Source organism: Pelobates fuscus, chromosome 8 (genome assembly GCF_036172605.1).
Source record: "Pelobates fuscus isolate aPelFus1 chromosome 8, aPelFus1.pri, whole genome shotgun sequence".
Classification (NCBI taxonomy): Eukaryota; Metazoa; Chordata; class Amphibia; order Anura; family Pelobatidae; genus Pelobates; species Pelobates fuscus.
The window spans coordinates 17,332,193-17,354,356 of record NC_086324.1 but is presented as its reverse complement, the minus strand read 5'-3'; the positions used below and the strand labels follow the sequence as shown (position 1 = coordinate 17,354,356).

The 22,164-nt window shown below is 40.5% G+C and overlaps 1 protein-coding gene across 3 annotated transcripts; it reads right to left on the bottom strand.

The window, feature by feature from the left end:
• Window positions 1-591: 591 nt before the first annotated feature.
• Window positions 592-21,946, bottom strand: ZFAND2B (zinc finger AN1-type containing 2B). Of its 3 annotated transcripts, none has more exons than XM_063429331.1 (10): window positions 21,880-21,946; window positions 17,529-17,590; window positions 15,952-16,046; window positions 15,741-15,872; window positions 15,445-15,596; window positions 14,619-14,717; window positions 13,767-13,845; window positions 8,285-8,361; window positions 5,610-5,685; window positions 592-3,017 (listed from the first exon to the last, which is right to left on the bottom strand). In XM_063429331.1, the coding sequence occupies exons 2-10, from the start codon at window positions 17,581-17,583 to the stop codon at window positions 2,973-2,975; spliced, it is 810 nt and encodes a 269-aa protein (XP_063285401.1). In that variant the 5' UTR covers window positions 17,584-17,590; window positions 21,880-21,946; the 3' UTR covers window positions 592-2,972. The 3 variants fall into 3 exon arrangements, with proteins under 3 accessions (XP_063285401.1, XP_063285402.1, XP_063285403.1); XM_063429332.1 differs by lacking the exon at window positions 21,880-21,946 and adding an exon at window positions 20,456-20,474; XM_063429333.1 differs by lacking the exons at window positions 592-3,017; window positions 5,610-5,685; window positions 8,285-8,361; window positions 13,767-13,845; window positions 14,619-14,717 and having other exon boundaries at window positions 15,441-15,596.
• Window positions 21,947-22,164: the final 218 nt, after the last annotated feature.

Sequence of the window (22,164 nt, the reverse complement as noted above, 5' to 3'; positions counted from 1 at the left end):
GGGAGGGAGAGGGACCCTCCAGTGCCAGGAAAACGGATCGTTTTCCTGGCACTGGAGTTTCCCTTTAAGGAGTGATTTGAGGTATGTGGACGGAATTTTGGTCAAAATAGTGAAGCATGAATGAATCTTGAACTCAATGCCAAATCGATAGCTTTCAGACTGAACTTTGTTCTACATTTTTAAATAAATTGTCAACTATCCACCACAGCATATTGATTAGTAAATAGACCAAACAACTTGCACAAAATCCAATTAAAACCCCAGGTCAGCATGGATCGCAGAATAGTGTGCTTGGAGAACCGCTGTGTTTATATAAATGTCTGAAACATGTAATAATCCACCTGGGGCTACACAGGCTTGTCTTTATATATCAAATATTCTTCAGTGCAGTGATAAACAAATTATGCAGGGATCAAACCCACCTGAGCTGTCCTGACTATCGGAAAATGTCAAAACATACAATTTGTCTAGCAAATGCTAAACTACAGGGACCCGAGAACGATTTACATAAAAAAATTAAATAGTAACTAAAAGAGTTATGAACGTGACCCTTTTGTAAAACAAGCGAGAAATGAGCGAAAACAGATGGGGTACGCATTTACATTCATAATTTATTTGGTTGTTATAAATTAAAATAAGATAGCAGCTGGAAACGCAGTGTTCAGTTATAGTCAGGAAAAGCAAGGAGAGAAAGCCAGTTTTTCCAACTTTTACACAAGTTGATAATCACAGCATCAATGGAACATGTCATTGTAAACAGATTTCTGTCCTTCTGCATCATTAAATAAAAATAGAATAATATGCATATCATTTATACAGAGTTTGCAGGCTTTATAATGCATGTGGGGTACTTCAGCAGTATAAGACTGGATACAGAATAATCCTATATGGAAAGCATTGTTAGTTATAGTGGCCAGAAGTCAGAGTATCAGTGTGCTACACAGGGACAAGCGACTTTCTGCCCTCAAGCAGCTGGTGGAATCCAACTCCCAGTGCCCTTAGTCTGCTAATGTGGTTGCTGCATTTCCACTACACACAAGAGTTTTATAACTGATCGATCTAAATGTGCGTATTCAATATTACAACTCCTAGAACTCTTCATACCATCCCTACCAACACTCAATTCTGATTTCATACCCGCCAGAAATTAAGCCGTTCTAATGCTTGGTCATATGACATAAAACCAGTAACAATATATATATATTTTTTTTTAAAGTGTAACAGTGCTGCCCTTCATTGTAATTAAAATACAAACACAGCTGTAAACACACAAAACATAGAATACATAAACGGGTACAATGTTAGACACTTTGATAAACAAAAAAGTGAAGTTGGGATAATCACTAACAAACATGCTTACATTATAGCTAGAACATGGCTGGCCAACTGTGGTCTTTGCTGCTCGTCTGCAACTTCTATCATTATCCATGGCTCCATAGAATGGCTGAAAATGATGGGAGTTGAGGTTGAACAAGTAGAAGGTTGCACAGAGATCCCTGATCTTTCCATTTGATGAGCACAACATCAACAGCACCTACATCAATTGTGGATCTCCAAACTCAAAAACAGATGGGAAGATGGGAATTGTCGTTCATCAAGGTGGGTATATGTGAGACTGGATAAAGAATACTTTGTTATCCACTCAACTAGGACATTTGGAGAATTTACATATTTAGACTAAAATAGAAAAGATGGGAAAATGCACAGTTGCATATTTTCCGACTTGCTCAATTAAGTAAAATGACTACAAATTTGAATTCAATTAAAAAAATAAAAACAAACATTCTTGAAAGTATGACTGTGGTTGAAGTTTTTACAATTGCTAGCTGATAGCCGAGCTGAGGATCATGGGACATCTAGTCTACAACAAACACAGTGCCAAAGAATAGCCATCACTGTGATGGATATACAGACTTATTATCCAGCAGTAAAGGATTTAATTTTACAATCAAAGGGAGCTAGTGGGAGTCAATCTACTAGTCGGACCATGTCTATGCAAAGACAATCTGCGTGTAAATCAATCTCTCAGGATCAGAGTCCTGTCTGATGTTAGGATTTTTTGGATTTTTCCAATTTATAAAATTATACTTCAGCAATGTGCTAAATATTCACCTGCTGGATTATGCACTAAACTGCAAATTACCAGGAACTGATCAGGGAATTTCTTGAACCGCACAGGACAGATTCGAACGATAACTAGTAGAAATCTCTTCAGTTTGCCAATTTTTTTTTTAATCCCGACCATTGAAAATTTACTGAATAATCTTGTTTAAGGATCATTTGGATGAATTACTAACCAGTGATTTGACCAAAGAAGCTTTGAACTTGGCTACTAGGGAATAAACCCAAAGGGCTGTCTTTGACAGGGGTAAGCAGATTCTAGCATTCCCACTAATATCTCAATGCTAAACCAAACTTTATGGGAATAATAAAGCCAGCAAACATCATGGTGCCTGTGGTTCTTTAATCCTTGCTTGTGACCCTTCAGGGCTTGATTTGAATAGCCCAATGGTCCATCTTCATGTGGGAGCTTAGTTCTCAATTTTCAAAAAAAGTCTATAAAAAGTTCAGCACCGTATATATCGTTGGCTTCCGGTCAGGTTTACACAAATATTGCCTTGTGTCAGGAATGGTTCAGTGCGGCTTTCTTTTTTGCGTAATAAGGCGCAGTTAGTGTTTACTGGCACAAACCCTGAATTAGCAGACTGGCTGCACATTTAGCATTTCTTTGGTTGTTTGTGGCCTCCATTACTCTTGCAAACCACACATGAAATCAGAGGCCCAGGGTCAGCACATTCTGAACAAAGACTCTACAGCTGATGTGTATTCTACACATGGAGAGCAGCAAATTGTGTTTTAAGACGGTCCCCGGTGGTATATTCGCTCTGGCGGAGCTAGGTCTGGTAAATCTTGCATCCCTTACATTAAATGATCCGGTTGAGCCCAGTGTTAGTTGATCATCAAGTTCTGCGCTAAGACAGGCTGCATGTACTCTGTTTGGCATCCCGAGTTTGTCCCTGAATGGAGACATGAAAAGAAAAGTTACCAGCATTATATCAGAGCTGTAATCTGTTGCACATAATGCTGGGATAGCGTGTTCAAAGAGAAAAAAAATTATTAGACATGTTTGCTGTTTAAGATCTCTATCCTTATCTCTGAAGGACATGATACGGTTCCTTTAAGAAGTTTGGGCTTTGTTCAAAATCTTGTAGAATCCACGCTATTGCAAATACACAGCTCACATTTTGTTATGAAGTGTACTCTACATATCAGTACTGAATACAATCAGGGTTAATCACCAAGGTGAGAACTGTCGTACCTTTAAAAAAATGACGTTAAAAAGGAACACTCTGGACACCATAACAACTTCATCAAAATTAAGTTGTTATGGTGCCAGGAGCAGCCTAGTCCTTTCTTACCTTTTGAGGTTAAACCTTTTAGGAACAGGTTAACCCCTAAGCTGGCTTTCCAGTGTCGTTCCTTCCTGTAAGCATCCACATCTGCTTTCACTAATTCTGATCCAGGAAGCACAGAATGCTGTCAGGCATGCACGCCGCTGATTAGCTTAAAGCAGGCAGCTGATGCTCTAAGCCAATCAGTAGCTCTGCATTCATTTTATGAACTTATCTGGATCAGAATTAGAGAAAGTGGACAGTTACAGGGAGGAATGGCACTCAAGAGCAAAATTACCATTCATGTATGGTTTAACCCCTAAAGCTAAAAAAGCACCAGGGGGCTCCTGGCACCATAACAACTTGATTTTGATTAAATTGTTATGGTGCCCGGATTGTTCCTTTAAAGTGAATACCAAAATAGACAAACTTAAAAATGTTTCAAAATCAACCATGCTTCCAGTTTGGCTAGGTTGGCCTTGAAATTTAAACACAATTTAAACTTAATTTCTGAACAGTCTCACTTTACTGAATAAACATCACAGTTATAAATAAATATAAAAAATAAAAAAAGAGAAAAGAAAAGAAAATATTGGTTACACATCGAGCGGAGGATAGATATTCTGGGTATCCTCTAAAATGGGTATCATTTTATATTAGTGCCCTGCAATAAAGTAAAAGGTAAGGTGGTAACATGAAATAATTTATCAACTGCCAAAGTATAAAAATACAATATTTACATACTGTAAAACAATACACAATGTAAAAAGCACCGCCAGAAAAGTCCTATATCCTTTATAATGTACAAGGTAAATGTAATCTTAAAATCACATATGCCAAGGCAGAACACTGGCTCTAGCTCACCAACCCAAACTCGTAGAGCTCAGTCAGCTTCTGGGATGATAACAGCTGCAAGTAAGTCACTGGGATCCATTCACTAAACAATAAACCCATACATTTAAAGCACTGAACAATTCCAGCCCCTCTTATATCTCTTCACTGATCCAGAGGTATGCCCCTCCTCGTACCCTCCGCTCTGCCCGCGACCACCTCCTGACCGCTGCTCGCACCCGTACGGCCAACTCGCGCTTGCAGGACCTCTCACGGGCGGCTCCTCTCCTATGGAATAACTTGCCTACTGCCATCAGACTAGTCTTCAATCATTTAAGAAGGGCCTTAAAACCCATCTCTTCAGGAAAGCGTATGGCCTCCGAGAGTAATCTCTCTCTTACATACCTGTCTCTTGCTCTCTCCTATGGGATAGTGCTTTGCTCTCTCCTCCAGCTCTGCTTCACTCCTACTTGATATTTCCTATCCTAATGTTTCTAATACCCCACCTCCTATAGACTGTAAGCTCATTTGAGCAGGGTCCTCTTCAACCTATTGTTCCTGTAAGTTTTCTTGTAATTGTCTTATTTATTGTTACATCCCCCCTCTCAAAATATTGTAAAGCGCTACGGAATCTGTTGGCGCTATATAAATGGCAATAATAATAATATGCAGAAACAGTGTTTACTGTGACGATGAATACCTTAAAATATCAAAGAGAGAAGATTGACAGTTCCTCTAAATGTAAAATGAATTGTAGATTACTGATCCTGCTGTCTGCACAATAAAATCCTGAGAACTGAAGTTCCAATCACTGATTAATAAAATGAGCTGCGAAAGTTCAAGATGGACAATTGGCTTACTTTTTAATAAATCATACCTTCCATGTTTCGCTTTTTGCAAATTCCTCTACACCCTTCTCTAATGTCTCCCATTCTGGCCGGCATCCTCCAACACCTTTAAGAGCTGAGGTTGTGTAATAAGAGAGGATGGGGTGAATGTTTGCAAAGTTGTGATTTTTAGTGAGAAGTCAATAGGTCATGAAAACGAGATGCATAAATGCTTTATCTACAGTGTACTGAGGTCAGTGTATAGAATTTGTCATTTTTACCACTATTTTTCCCTTTACCCAACAGATGTGATCCTAGTGTGGGCCTCTTTACTGAAAGCGAGAGAAAGGGACCCAACAATTGCTGACACAGTCACAGCCGTCCTACCGCCTGATAAGCTGTGAGAGGCGTTCTGTATGTTTTCAACAGACGTGCTTTTAAAGACACAAAAGTTGATTTTAACTTTTGTATTCAATATTTGCTCCAGCTTTATGACACTAACAGACAAAATATTATAGTGTAGAAAATGTTTATACATATATTTATTTGGATTACTCACTGCCTGCTGTCTCCTGTACTCCTCCTCACTGGCTGACAGAGCTCTGGCCAGAGCCAAATCCTCATCTTCTTGGGAGCTGGGAAAAAAAAACCCAAACCAAACAATAGGTTGGTAACAGAAAAGAACAAGGAGAGTCATTATGTGTAAACAATATATTTCCATTTTCGGTCTCCTGTCTGAAGCCGGACATGGAGTTTCCCATCATACACTTGATTCCCCGTCCTTATTAACTGCCCATTTTCTCAGTTTGATTAGAGAAAACAAGCATAGGGGATGATTTCCTCATAAGCTTAAAATGCAAAAAGCAAGAGAGGAACCAAAAAATAAAAATAAAAAACCTAGCTGACAAAGAGTTTTTGGAATCTGTTCAACAATTTGAAATTCACACACTACTGAAAAACTCTGTATGTAAATTGGCTGACGTCCATCAAGTTAAAAAGCAAGTGAAGACAATTCGAATAAGGTCAGCTTAAACTATTTATACAATGTGCTGAAATGCACTGCCTACATATGTAAACATTTAGAGATCCTGAAAATCTATTCCACTAAAATGTTCTCTATAAATCAACGTGGTGGGTGGCTCTGTACTCCGCTGTCCAGTGCGCAAATTATACAAGTGAAAACACCCATGGGCAATCCTAAGAATTGCGGTATGTTGCCTTATCATTTGAGGACATTAAAAATACCCATAGTGCCATATTTCTAGTCCTTACATGTATGCAGATTATATAGAACACAGTGCATTCAATTAAGAAATCAACATTATATTTACAATCAAATGAAATGTATGCATATCAAGTAATTTGCCAATCACAGCCAAGAGACTGATTTTTTTTTTCTATACAGTGGCACTATGTCAATTTTTCATATATACTGTAACTTTAGAAATAAATAAATAAAATATAGCCAGAATGGTGAATTTCACACATAATTGTACTATGATTAAAAACACAACATGACTTTGCAAAGATAAAGTGTCAATTTGGGTTTTAAAAAAAAAATAAATAAAAAAATCATGAAAGATGATCAGGGTCATCTTTAACATTGATTGGACCCTGGGCAAGCATTTGCTTGGGCTCCTGGACCTGCCCTCCCCCCACACACTTCCACCCAGTGGCATGCAATCACGCCCTCCAACCCAACACAGTGGCAGAACTAATGTAGACAGGGCCCTGGTGCAAGATATTTTTTGGGCCTCCCCTCTAGCACAAGAGTGGAGAAAAGATAGATCCTCATCTGTTGTACAATTCCCACGATGCTATGCCAGCTGGGGATCTACCATTTGACCATTATTGCAGGGCTGTATTTGTGAGCATGTTTGTGCATTTGAATGTGAGCGTGTTGTTATATAGAGTATGGTGTGCATGTAGGGTGTAGTATTGGTATTTGTGTGAAGGGGTGTGTTTTTATATACTTTTTAAATTTGAATTCAGGGGTTTGTTTGTTTGTATGTAATGTTTACATGTTGTGTTTGATTGCTGGGATGTATGACATACATTCACAGATATACATACACATTAACACACAGATACATGCACAAATCTGGACACATGCACAAAACGGACATAAACAGACTGGCGAATACACACACACACACACACACACACAGATAAAACCCCTGGCACATTCCCACACACTAAGATACACACAGGAACACAGGTACACGTGTAGTAGTGTATTTGTGTGCAGTGTTGGTACAGGAATGATGGGATGTATGCATTGCACACGCAAAGATACACACACTGACACTCATTTACACACACAGGTACACATACACAAACACACAAGTACACAGACAGACACAAAAGGTACACACACACTGACACAAACACAGCCAGGTACACACACACACCCACACAAACACAGCCAGGTACACACACCCACACAAAACACAGCCAGATACACACACCCACACAAAACACAGCCAGATACACACACTGACAGAAACACAGCCAGGTACACACACACTGACAGAAACACAGCCAGATAGACACACACATACAGTCAAATACACACACACACACACAAATACCAATTTACATAGTTTAGCCACCCTCCTGTCTCCTTACCTTTACAGAAGGGTGGCTTCCCTGGGGTCCAGTGGGAGCCCGTAATGTCGGAGGTTGATGGTAGTCTGAGGAACATGGCTACCCCAGTCCCTTTCCTTCTCCTTTTTCTCGGTGTGTGCCTCCTCCTCCCCAGCAGCACCCTTTTACTTGGGAGGAAGTGACCTCACCTCACTTCCTCCCAGCAGGCAGGAAGACAGGGGCCCGGTCCAGAGCACTCTTAAAGGGCCGGGTCCCCTGATTACCTCACCTGCTGCAGCCCACCAGGAAATTTCTCAGTATCACAGTGGGCTGTTCAGTCCTGGTTGCGAGCAGGGGGCCCATGGGGCAGCTGCTTTGGGCCACCCAGGAGTAACTAGGCCGGGGCAGCTGCCTTGTTTGCTCCGCGTTAAAGACAGCCCTGAAGATGGTCTTTAAAGCGTGTCAGTTTACACCAAGAGAATAGGGTTGCTTAGCACAGAGAAAATATTTAGAGAGATATTTTGTTCTGGACACCTTGATGCATGGATCCTTTTATTTATTTTTTATTAAGGTTCACCCCACCTATCATGTTTCTATAACAAAGACACTAATAATACGCCAACAGAAATGGAAGTCAGAGATTTTTACCTGCTCTGATGCGTCACGCTGGCTGCAGATTCGGCTAGTGACATTTCCAAAGCTCTCTGAAGAGCCTCTTCTTCTGACTAAGAGAAAGAAAAATACTAGAATTCAGACACAATCACAACCATAGTCTGCCGGCATACACGGTGCAAGGGATGCAGTTAGAAACCAGTGTGTTACAGTAAGACTGCAGGGATGACAGGTGGAATGGAAAGACTGAAGGAACAGTGTAGTAATGCTTTATTACAGAATCAAATTTATAAAAAGTATAATAAAAACAGATACAGTAGCATTGGAGAGATCAGTCTTTAAAAGTAACAATCTAGAAGCGGACTATACAGGGGTACCTTGGTTTACGAATGTGAAGAAATCCCTCTTTGTGTTCGGTATTTCTCCCCTTTTTCATTCGGTAGATGTAACTACCGAACAGACCACCCCCCGGCTCGTTAACTTCACAGCATGCCTCAATTGAACCCTCTACCTGTGCATCTTTTTCTGTGCGAACAAAGGCAGCGGGACTTGGTCGTTGAGTGTCTGGAACTAAAATCGGACACTCTACTTCCCGAACACCGGTCCCAACATACGAATGCTGAATCTTTATTTCCCGAACAGCTAGAAGAGAGCTGTTCTGTACTTTTATTCATTCCTATGAGGGGAACAATCGCTGCTTAGAGCCAAGGGGAACCGTTCTTGGAATTATTCGTTTTTTGCAACTTTACGAACTAGACCGGCAAAAAAAAAAAAAAAAAAACTCGTGGAACGGTTTTGGGCAGCAACCTCGTGGTTAGCCGGGCACGAAAGACTTCCATACTTTTTGAGAACCCCTGAACCGATCTGGGTGAAATTTGAATATGTTGGTCACCCAGATCGGGGCTATCAGGGGACATATTATTTGTGGGGATACCATATGTATAAAGGGGTGTTCAAAATATTGGGTAAAACTGTATTTTTTCTGCCTGGAGATAATTCAGTTATTACTTTATCAGACTTGATTATCTCCAGGACTAGGGGAGGGAATTGTATGTTTGTGCTGGGAGTGTTTTATGTTTTCCTTGTTAATGATTGGATGTACCATGTCCCTCCCTGTGGGACTTGCATAAAAGCCAGTGTGGCATAATTAAAGGTCAGTTCTATTGCACCCTTCTTCTTGATTCCGGCTGATGTTTGGGTATTCGTATGCTTTACTAAGGGAATCGTCTGGTAAAGCTATTTCATTCGCATGGGAAGCGTTTATTTTATCTGCTGAACTGAGAGTTATAGTCACTGATGCTCTGGCCGTTCGGAAGGACGTTTCGTATTGCAAAAAATGTGTAAACCAAAACGCGGTTTCCCATAGAAATGCACTGAAAACCAATTAATCCGTTCTGGAGGTCAGAAAAAAGTCAAAATGAGCTGGCATGGAAACAAACTCACAATGCAGAACACACAGTAAAAGGCATGCAAACGACGAAGCTCAGCTCCCTACCTTTCCACCGCTTGAGAAATGCACGAAAAAAAAGTTCCAAAAAGTCCCAAAACCGCTGCAAAATATTTCCAGAATGACTCCAAATCTCAATGCAAAAGTCGCTCCAACACCTCCACACTCAATCCCACGTGCTACCCACAGACTCCAGCATGGACTGGGCGGCGCTATAAACCTCCCAGGCGCAATGCATCCTGGGGAAACTTGCTTTGTATTGCAACAAAAGTTTGTAAAAACCGAGGCATTATTTTCAATGGATTTTCATTTGTAAACCGAAAATTATGTTAACCGAGGTACCACTGTAATTTGAAGATATATATATATATATATATATATATATATATATATATATATATACACACACACACACACTTGGGCTTTGATTTGTTACATTTGTTTCCCCTATTTTAATTAAACCACGGTGAATATACTAAAACAGGCTAAGTTAGATTTCAGAAGAGCAGTGTTTTGGATAAACACAGGATATTATACAACTCCATATCATATTGCTTCTCTTGAAAACAAAACTCTATCTAAACAGTGAACCCAGAACAGCAATTATGAAATATTTATCTGCCACAACCAGATTGAACACTGCACAATAAGTCAATGGAGAGGCACCCAGTATTCTTACAAAATAAAATAGAATGCTTGAAATCGTTGGTAGAATCCACTTTATATTATCGGATACATATTGTTAAAGAGTAAATGCAGAAAGACTGGTTTTTAAAAAAAAAATTAAGCAAGATTTTCACGGCATAGAAGCCACAGGCCTACAACGTTACACACATCTGTTCACAAACAACCAATTGGTATCCTACCAACACCTGCAAACTCTGGCCCCACTAAAAACAAGTGACTTCTTCAGATATGTCCAGATTAGGGACTTCGCACAGACTAGAGTAGTCAGAACGGCAATGGCCAAGCCGATCACTTTCTTTGAGAAAATATGCTTACAAGAGCGTATGCCAACCAAACTAATCTCACTACTATACAATCATATATGCCTAGAATCAGGGACCTGGGGCACTCAAACATACACCGACAAATGGGAGGCGGACCTAGGGGAGACACTAGAGGGGACAGATTGGCAGGATATCTGGGAGGCTAATGCAAAAGTTTCCATATGCACGGCCCTTCAGGAACAAGCATACAAAATACTACTTCGGTGGTACACGACCCCTGTCAAACAGTGCCACATGCAATTAAGCCCCACAGACACCTGCTGGAGGCTCTGCGGAGAAAAGGGCACGTACATTCATATGTGGTGGCACTGTGCCAAGGTTAAAGTGTACTGGGGAAATATTGCAGACCTAACCTCGAATATACTACAACGCAGGATAACACCAGATCCTTGGGCGTGCCTGCTATCGAGGCCCACAGAGGGACTAAATAAACACGACCAAAAACTACTAAACATGCTTAACTTGGCAGCTCGTAGAGCGTTAGCACAATACTGGATTAAACACGAAGTACCCCCGATCTCCCTAGTTCTCTCCAAAATCAGGGATAATTACCTGATGGATAAGTTAACCGCACAGGTTCGCGACTCTAGCGCCACCTTCCAAAAAACTTGGGCCCTCTGGGAACAATATGACGTATAACATACTGAGCTTAGTCCCAACTCCGATAGTTCAGAATTAAGAAAAATTAATAAACAGCATGACATACCCACTGTTACAGGTTTTAAGTATTATGTTTTATACTGTATATATATTATATTATATATTATATTTTGTTTGTAATTTTTTATTTATCTATGTCTCGATGCTCAATTGTCACCGATGTTTGCATGGAATCAGCGTATTGAGACAAAACTTAAATACACGTGGACTTGGCACAACACAAAGATATCCTTGAAAGGCTTCTGCGCAAGCCTCATGTAAAGTATCATTATATGCACTAACGTACCCTTCCTTTCTATAATACACCTATTAAGATGCTTCTTGTGATTGGGCCTCTGCGCAGGCCAAAAGTACTGTGATACAGTGTGCCGGTCGGCGTTTAAATAAAGAATTGAAAAAAAAAAAAAAAAAAATTAAGAAGGAAATATGTGAAATGCAGATTTAAAAAAATAAAAATGTGGGGGGGCGGGGCCGGACCGCCTGGCTGGACGGTCGCAGGCAAGAGAAGCTCCTGCTACACAACTCAAAAACCATTAAAAACCTACATTTCTCGCCAGAAAAAACTGACCGACAGCAACACTGACCAAAGCAGAAGGCCGGCTGAAACCAGGGAGAGGCTGGCTTACCAAGCTGCAGTCCCCTGGAGGAGAATACTCCGTGGTCCCATCTGGGGCCCTCTCCGGTGGTGAGTGGGGCGGACGGCCGCCGCCGCCCCACTATCCTGTCATACAGCGCCTAGCCTGGAGCATGAACCTGGGCGGACCCGGCCCTGTTTCCCCCCCATGGACCGGGGGGGTGATCCCGGTCCCCACCCGGAGATCTGACCACCGGAGCTCAAAGGTACTGCAACCACACTTGAGGGTCCGACTGCACCACCTAAGATGGCAGCTGCCGCGTGCGCCGGAGTCCTCAGAGGGGCCTTCCTTCCAGCGGAGCCCGAAACACTCAGCGTGACCGACAAGCACGGGCTCATGGGACCAGAGGAACTGGTGGCTCTGCCTCATCGCTGCCCAACAGGCAACCTTAAACCTGCACACGCCACGAGACAGGCGAGCAGCAGCACAGGCCTAAACGGAAGCCTGCCTCAAGTTACACACACCGCACGACCCACAGCTACCAACAACCCTGCGACAGCCAGGAAAGATGGCGGTGAATCGAACTGCCCGTTTACCAGCACAGAACAGCGGAACCACAAATGCAGCCGAAACAAAGAGCAGGAGAGCAGCCTTACCCCGGATAAATAACCCACCTCAACGACTCCCATCACGCCCAGAGATCTACCGCACCGAACCGCCACCGCAAGACTCTGACATCTGGCCACAGTGAGACCTGCTGGCGACAAGCACTGGGTGACCATAGGACTCTGGGCACAACGCTAAGCCCGCTAATAGGCGCACATAATCTGCAGCCGGTGGACTTCCTCTGGGTGGTAATGCCCTCATTTATCCTGTAACTAAATTCGCCTGCAAGGCTAAATCTCAATACTTGTGTACAATCTGTTTTTAGCTAGACTAAGTTTAATTTCGTCACTATCTAGAGTCGGCAGGAATTGTATGTGTATGACTACTAGATCAGGCTGACTACAACTGTACATATTGCATATTACGACTAACTAGCGTCTAGTTTACTTGAAAACAGCACATGTACGCAATCTTGAGAACTTCAGCCTACCACACATTTAAGTGTAACTAAATCTGACATACTCACTACTAGCCTAGCATGCTTAATGTAAAATGCTAATGATACACACGCTGTTGTTTTCATGTCCTTTTTTAAAAGACAAAACAATTTGTGTTGTTTAACCTAACGTGGGCAGCAACTGATAATTCTATTGCAAAGCTATCTTCCTGTTTTTTCTCGTGATGTTAATAGAATCTCAATTTATACAATGCCTAAACAGCGTGATTTAAGCGTGTTCATATATATATATAAATATAAAAAATAGTGCACCGTACTACTATACCCTAATGCTCTCTATGCTATGTATTCTTTGTTTTGAAATATGCATGTGGATTGCCTTTGGGGTACCATGTGCCTGTATGTTTCTCATGTGCACTGCAAAAATAAAGAATTAAAAAAAAAAAAAAAAAATGTTTTTAAAAATAATAAATTATACAACCAGAGGACTGCTGGAGGGGATAGACATCTTTGCAATGTGTCGCTGCTGTGAGTGGTTGGAGATTGTGTAAGGGGGGTTGTTAGAGAATGCTAGAGGTAGCTGGAGGTTGGGTAGTGGGCTGCATATTATTATTATTGGTATTTATATAGTGCCAGCTTATTCCGCAGCACTTTACATTAAAATTTAACAAATGAGGCAATAACGAAATGTTACAGGATCAATAGGTAGATGAGGACCCTGCTCAAATGAGCTTACGGTCTAGGGGAGGTAAGGCATACTAACCAAACCATTCTGCAAAGAGGCTGCTGCTACAGGGACCGCAGGCTGGACGCTAGGGAGCCTAGCAATAGGAACACTGGCCCTGAAAAACATGAAGATATACATTAAATTATCAATGGAAAAGGCATACATATGGTGAACTGCCACCTAATGGCTTCTGTGATATTTTCTTTAAAGAAATCCTTAAAATATATGAAGAATATATATATATATATATATATATATATATATATATATATATATATATATAAAATCTATATTCAGTTTAAGTTCACTCTTTAAAGGGTAAACACTGATATATCCCATGTGCTGCCCACTCCTTGAGCTAGTTCACTTGATATGTTCTTGCTTTGCTCGCTACTTTAGGGGGTTACTCCAAGCACCATGACTACTTCACTGATTTGAAGTGGTAATGGTGCATAGAGTCTGCGTGTGAATCACTGAACATACGCCTGGTGCCGTTCGAGGTGTAACTCCACCTCTAGAAGTGTAATTACACAGGCCGGCTAATGTTAAATCTGTGTATATTTAGTGTCTGTGGGAGAATAGCATGCTGGCTACAGATGTCCAATGGTGGCAACCCTATATACTGCACTAGTCCTCCCGTCAGTCCCTCCTACCAATACAGTGAGAGGGAATGGCATCACCAGAGAAGAATCGGGCTAGAGGGAGAACTTGGCTTTGGTGTGGGATCACAGGTATATTATTATTTCTTTCTTAATTATTATTTTTATGTCTTGTGAGCATGCCACTAAGGGGTACTCTAAGCAAAAACAGTGTTTTATTAAAACCTGACATTTTGAGTTACTCTGTCTGCTACACTAAGTGTTCCGCCTACATACGAAGGTACTCTACCTGTTGCGTTGCAGCTGGGCAGCAGGTCGGGGGGCTGCGGAGCTCGAAGATACAGAAGTCTTTGAAGTCGAGGCCTGATTCCTCATAAATGCTGCATGTCTGCAAACAAGTTAAAAGTTACCAGCTGAAATATTATTATTAAATAATAGTTCACTTTTATTTTATTCAATGTTAATTTAAAGAGGAACTGTTGCTTGGGAGATTTATTTGTAACGCAACATCTGACTAAAGTTTTTGTTGGCAAAATACAGTTTTTTTTTTTTAAATGTGTGGCTGTCAAGATTTACACAATGTTTAGATATATGTGATCTAAATGCCCATGTAGGTACACAGAATTAAGGGGGGATGCCTGAGTGCCCAGCATTAGAGGAGGAAAAGGCCAGAGAGAACACAAGCACGTAGAGAAGCTATGTTGGTAACACAACACAACACAACACAACACAACACAACACAACACATGTTGCAGAATATAACCCAGAGAACATTTACAATGTGCTTATTGAGGTTTGGGAAAACTGACTGTTCTGCTACAAGGGACTGTCTATAGCAATCATTATTTGACAATTCTATACAGTTTTTTTGTTTTTTTTTTTGGGGGGGGGGGGGTGGGGGAGGATAAACACAAACTAACCTAATTATTTAAACAAAGTCAGCAAATCACAAAAAATTAGGGTTATATGAAAAAAACATGTTTGGCAAAGTTTCAGCAGTCTAGAGTAACAGTAACTATTTGTTTCCATAGAGATTGAATCACTTTTAGAATTTTGCCCACGTTCTGCCTTTACAAGGAACTTTCAATATGATTGTGGCAGATGGTCACACTCACCCAGCCATGGAGGTTGGGGCACTCCTCCCTTTGCAGTCATGATCAAGGGGGTGCCTGTGTTTGAGGCAGAAGTTTCCATGACAGTCGTTACAAATCACCTTCATGAGCTCTTTCTGCTTGCAGCCCAGTTTTCCACACTTATTGGTGAAAATCTGAAGAAGAAAACAAATGTTCATAGTAAAATAAACAACCAAGACCAAAAACTATAATCAAAAAGTGTAAGGAAACATCAAAGGGAGATCATGGTTCTCAATTAGACTCTGATCACCCAAAGAAGCTACCAGTAAACCACTCACCTTGCGCTTCTGCTGCGCTGGGTCAGATTTGCAATCCCGATCAATATGGTCGCCAACTACAATATCAGGAGTCTGTCCCCGGGTCACAGGGATAGGGATATTGCAAAGAGGACAAACAGGAACTTGTACATCCTGCAGAACATATTAGAAATCTATTAGGAGAACCTAACACGTGTCTACACTACATACATGTAAATATACAATGAATTACCTTCTTATATGCGGAGGTACAGTTGTGCAGGACATATGTGATGTGATCTTTGCAGAAAATTTGTTCACAGGCATCACATTTTAAAGGCAGGAAATCTATGAAACAAAAAAGTGAGATTTTACATAGTTTCATGACACAAAATAATTCCAAAGAACAATTTCCTCATTAGATTCCATATTTACCACTTTGTTACATGCAGCAACAACAAACAAGAAAGAAAACAAGTTATAGATAAAACAAATACTCTGTAATCCTTTTTGTTTGTAGCTTAAATAGGATTCCTTGTAAAACTGCATTTACAAGAAACGCTGAGGGTAAGTATCCTTAATTAATATTTTTTATATAGTGCATTGAAAAATTGGAGGTCATTTTCTACCAATCTGCATGGGCCTTGCTTAGCCTCAGGTGGAAGTCACACAAGATAAAATTCTCTAGATTATCTAAGCAATAACTTTAAAAAGAAGGCATATTCGCTCTCACGATGGCAGGGGATCTCTGGCTCACAGGAGGCTCGGCGGTGGATCGGCTGGAGAGAGGCCTTCTACTCCTGATTTGACCAAGTATGTGTGCAATTCTGGCACCAGCTTGAGATGAGGGCAACACACGTTTACTCACCAGCTGAGCCTTTACCTCCCAGCGCTCCCGTAGACTGTTCCTTGCATTTGGGGCCCAGCAGCCCAGAGGGGGCTCCAACCTGAGCACTGTCAACATGCCCAAGAGAAATCTCCTCACCAGGATCTTGCCCGGGATCGTACCCTAGTTGCTTGGGTCTGTGGACATTGTGCAGTGTTTCCCTTACTGGTCCAAAGGGCAGGATGGTCTATGGAGAGGATGGGGTGCATGCTCAGTGGATCTAACCCACATGCAGTGTCTGCAAGCCTTCTACAGCATGGGCATAGGCTGATTGCCTCTCAAACATTCTCACTCGCCCGCTGGACCATCAAGCTCTATTGCAAACTGATTGCACTGCGTCTCCTCTGTTTTACTTAATTTCTGTTGATCACTCATTCTCTTAATTTTGCATAGAAGTAACCGAGCTCTCGCTGGTGTGGTGGTATTAACCTTTAATAGTCTGGTTTTAGGCTTGGCCTATAACTCTCCGGCAGCATCTCAGCAACATATATTGTAAATTACCATATTATTACGTATAAGCTTGGTTATAACTAACAGTAATTCTCATGTGTCCATCTTAAGCCAGTCTCTGTGCATATTCTGTATAGAGTGAAGATGCTAATCTTATATTTGCTGCTACCAGACTATTTGTTTTCTCATTTGATTTTTTAAAGATTTCCTTAACCATACCTATATAACTTTTAAAAGGGCACTGTACACTCATTATCTGTGACTCTATTACGCTTCAGCCATATTGTATCGCAATGTCTTAAAATAAAATTGCTGTATAAATGCAGTGTCCACAAAAATAAAGAATTTAAAACATAAAAAAAACAAGAAGGCATAATTCAGAAAAAAAACAAAAAAAAAACAACCAACAAACTGCCAGATTTCGATAATGACTTATCGTGTTACATAATAGATTTCTTTAAATAAACAAACAAACTATGTGTTGTCTGACCTACCTAGCTGTTTGCAAGTGGATTCTGAGCAATGCTTGCCAAGGTCAGGAAACTCCATTCTGTGTCTTTCCCAGAGAATAGAAATAATTATTATTGCAAATAGAGGATGAGTCATAAAACTGTTCATTTATAATTATTTACTTATTTTTTTTCAATCACAGCAAAATACAAAACCTTCCCTTAACACATTCCCTGGTATATTGTGGAGATTATTCACTAAACAGAGAGCAGTATTTTAAAAATTCACAACACAATTGAAGATTTTTACATCGAGCAGTTTTCAACTGAATTTTGCACCTTACAGATTGGTTATAGGTGTAAATGGAATAGACCACCCCTAAACAGGAATCGGGATCGACCGATATTGATTTTTTTTAGAGCCGATACCGATTATCTGTGAACTTTCAGGCAGATAGCCGATATTCTGTACATTTACCATTTTGAAAAAATAAACTATTTCTAAAGGTAAATGCACAAAATATACATGCCACATGTAGTGGATGCAGTGTGTTTAGACAGGGGAGCAGTGTGTATATAATGAATGCAGGGTGTGTTTGTGTAGTGTGTATAGTTAATGTAGTGACTGTTTGTGTAGTGTGTATATAATGAATGCAGAGTGTGTGCAGTGTGTGTATAGTGAATGTAGTGTGTCATGTGTAAAGTGAATGCAGTGTGCGTAAAGTGTGTGCAGTGTGTATAGCGAACGCAGTGTGTGTAGTGTGCATATAGTGAATGCAGATTGTGTAGTGTGTATATAATGAATGCAAAGTGTGTGTGTTTGTATAGTGTGTGTATATAATGAATACAGTGTGCAGTGTGTATATAACGTAGTGTGTGTGTATAATGCAGAATGTGTAGTGTGTGCATTATATACACACACACACACTGCATTATATACAGTGTGTAGTGTGTTTATATAGTGCCAAGTGTGTGTTCCTGAAGGGATGTGATTTGTGTAAAATGGGGGGAGAGGGAGGGCATTTTTTATTTTAATGTTTAATATTTATGTTTTATTTAAATTTTTTGTCCCCCTTCCCTGCTTGTTGCCTGGCCAGGGAGGGGGGCTATGGCATTCCCTGGTGGTCAGGTGGCATGGATGGGCAGTGGGGGCCGGCAGCAAGCTGTGACTTACCTTTCCAGCAGCTCCCTTCCGCTCCCTGTGTAAATCTCGCGGCCTGTGTGCCGCGCGGAGCGTTGCCATGGTAATCTGTGGCAACGCTCTGACGGCCGCGTGACTCGCAAGATTTACACAGGGAGGGGAAGGAAGCTGCTGGAAAGGTAAGTAAGTGCTTGCTGCCGGGCCCCCAGGACCGTCCTGTTATGTATTATAGGCAATATCGGTATCTTTATTGGCCGATACCGATATTGCCAAAAAACACAGAATATTGGCCGATAATATTGGTAAAACCGATAACTGGTCGATCCCTAAACGGGAAGTCTAAGCACCATAACCTGCGTCCTTGCAACATTTACCAGGGTGAGTAGTATAGCAGTGGAGGCAAATAAAAAAATAAAAATGCTCATGTGACATTTTTGTCGGCGCTATACATGTGCGTGTACAGAGTGTTCAGCACTGCAGGGGTTGACTGATTTGCAAAATTAAATAAAACTGAACCTAATCAAATTTAGCTAGCCATTTGTTTGTGCAAAGATCTCAAAACTAAGAGTGCCTCAATGTAAATGTTTCCCAACCTGAGTGCTGCGGGCGACCTGTAAGTAGCCAAGTCTAACTTGGCTTTTAGAAGTGATCACAGAGCAAGCAATCTGTATGTGCAGTGTTTCTGCTTGAGACGCGTCCTGTACAGAGTAATTTGTACTTCTGTGCTTGGGTCTAATTGCACCCCTGGCACACTCCGTTCAGGGCTGCCGAATGATAATTCTGTGCAAAAATGACATCTGTTGTCAGCAAGTACTGCAAGATAGCGACAGATGTAATCAGGCTCTACACTTGCTGTTAGCTACCTGCAAGTAGAAGTCTGTGTGTCCTCTTTCTTCCTCCCTTGCTCGTGTGCTCCTTCCCAGCCTGCAAATACTGTCCTGTATTAGTTTGTATTTTGTTTTTATTCCCGCTCACCCTAAAGCAGTGACTACAGCTTTGCCAGGCCCTGCATTCCAGGTTAATGTAAATTTAATAATGTTTTCAATTACAATAGAGTTTGTGAGGCAAGTAACTAGAGCCCAATACAACATACCGGTAAGTATATAAATAAAATAGTAATGAAGAGTTGGACTAACACTTTAAGTGGCTCTTTAAAAAAAAAAAAAGTAAAATAGATTTCTGCTGTAATTCAAAAATTGTTAGGAAGCAAAGTACTGTGTAGTTGGTTACAAGACACATCTCATGTAATTATAGCACATCGCAAAGGAAACAAACTCCGTAAACTGCTGATGACTTACTAAACACCGATTGTGCTGGTGTTTGCCAATTAATATAAACTAAAAATCAGTACTAAAAATAGAATTTTACTAACCAGTTTTGAAGACTTTAATTAAAGGGACACTCTGGGCCATACATACATCAGCTGATTAAATTTCTCAATAAGTTTTTGTGTGCTGCCCATTACTTCACTATCAGACTTGCTTGTTTAGAGTGGTTTGAGAAAAACTGGCTGACCCCAGAAATCGAGAAACAAAACAAAAAAAACACAGACCCTTTGCAACCTTTTAGTAGTTCAGAAGTTTAATCTTCAGTTCAATGCAGTCTAATCTTGGAATGCAAGGATACTGAAACTAAAACGCTCAGGATCCTTTGCCAATCGAAAAGTTGGCAAAGGGAAGCTGGGTATCTGATTAAATTCTATAGTCCTCAAAATCAGCTGAATGTCTGCAAATACTGTCATTCTAAGAGCAGAATAAAAATAGCCGGAACAGCAGAGCAGAATGACTTCAATCCACCAAAAAGGTTGGATAAACCTGGCAGAGGGTCTTACGTTTGTTGGAAATTAAGATGCTCCAATCAATGCAAGCCTGGTGTGCGGCTCCAAATTCTTTGCTATCGTCTGCTTTTGGGACTTTAGGAGATATGGGAAAATACACCCAGCAACCACCTGGTTGAGTGTTAATCTGTTTACTACTAGAAGTAGGAAGTTCATGAAAACACCTTCAATTAATGGAGGGTCATAGGGATCGAAAAGTAATGAATTTTGTGTTTATCGTATTACAAGATCCACACAGGAATAAAAAGGATCACTAGGATTCATCCTATTTATAATATTTAAACATCACAGAATATATTTTTTATGATAATATTTAGTGAAATAGGTTTAAAAATAGCATGAAGGTGTTAATGAACAACAACATCTGGTGAACATGGAATCAACACCCTTGACATATTGTGAATGCCAAGATTTATGCTGCCCACTGCGAGCATGGCAAGCACACGAGGAGTGATACTACAGCTCTTAAATTATAATTACGGTATGTTATTAGGTAATAAAACACTGAGACTCGGAGAATGCTAAACAATATGAGCCTATTTCATGCAACAACTATCCACAATGACTAAGCATTTCAGCCTAGGATCCATAGCTATCCAATCAATCAGTGGTTTATTAGTAAACACCAAAGAGCTGTGTGTATATATATGGGTCTAAAGAATGCAATATCGAAGAATCAATGTTTATCTGAGTTGGTATTTATTTAGTAAAAGGGGAATTGAAAGGGGAAAAAAAAATGAAATAGAAATTTTTAGATAAAATACTAAATGTGGACCACCTTTCCAAACTCAGCTAACATTCCTATGGGTTATTTAGGCCCAATATTTATCAATTTCACAATAAAATGTTTAATTAATAACCACAGTTGTATAAAAAAAAAACTCACTTGCCAAATCATGGATATAGGTTAATTATTGCTGCAAAACAAAATAATAATATATATATCTTGGGTGGCAAAAAGGTGGGTGTCTGTCAAGTGATTCCATAATTTCTAATATGACAGAAGACAGACAGACAGACAGACAGACACACAATATTTTCATAGTTTGTGCAGGCAGAGTTATTACAAAATACACACACATTATGGACACTGAATAGAGAATGGGGGCCAGAAAGGCAGTTCTTCTGACATTTAATAATAACATTAAATTACTGATAATAATAATAATAATATTAAATTGCTGATAATAATAATAACATTAAATTGCTGATAATAATAACAATAACATTAAATTGCTGATAATAATAACAACATTATTCAGAATTAAAGGGGGGACACAGATAACCAACACCCACAGCCAAGCCTCGCCCCATACTACCCCCACCATAACCCTTTATTATTAAACCCCCCCACCACACTCCAATAAACCCCACTGACACTCTGACACCTATAATAAGCCCCCAAAACACTCACTCACCAAATCCCAGGATGGAACTTCACACACCCGGAACTAGCGTCACTTCCTCTTCGTTACCCCGGGGACTGGGCACACGTTTGCGGCTTGTCCAATCCGGTAGCTCGAAAGAGCTGTCAATCAAGTCGGGGGGCGGGATAGTCGGCCATCTTGGTACTCCCAAAGAGTGCTGTTATTGAGCAGCTTGTTTTTGTCCTGTGACAGGCAATCCATGGTGTCATGGAAGAGGACACACATTCCAGGACACTAGTTAATGTGTTTATTTTCTATGCTGTCTGAGGTAGATTC

Coding starts and splice junctions, on each gene's coding strand:
- ZFAND2B (XM_063429331.1), bottom strand. CDS start 17,583: ATGGAGTTTCCTGACCTTGGCAAGCATTGCTCAGAATCCACTTGCAAA. Junction 5,686..8,284: donor AGCGTGACGCATCAGAGCAG/GTAAAAATCTCT, acceptor TTTTTTTCCCAG/CTCCCAAGAAGATGAGGATT. Junction 3,018..5,609: donor AGTACAGGAGACAGCAGGCA/GTGAGTAATCCA, acceptor GTCTCCATTCAG/GGACAAACTCGGGATGCCAA.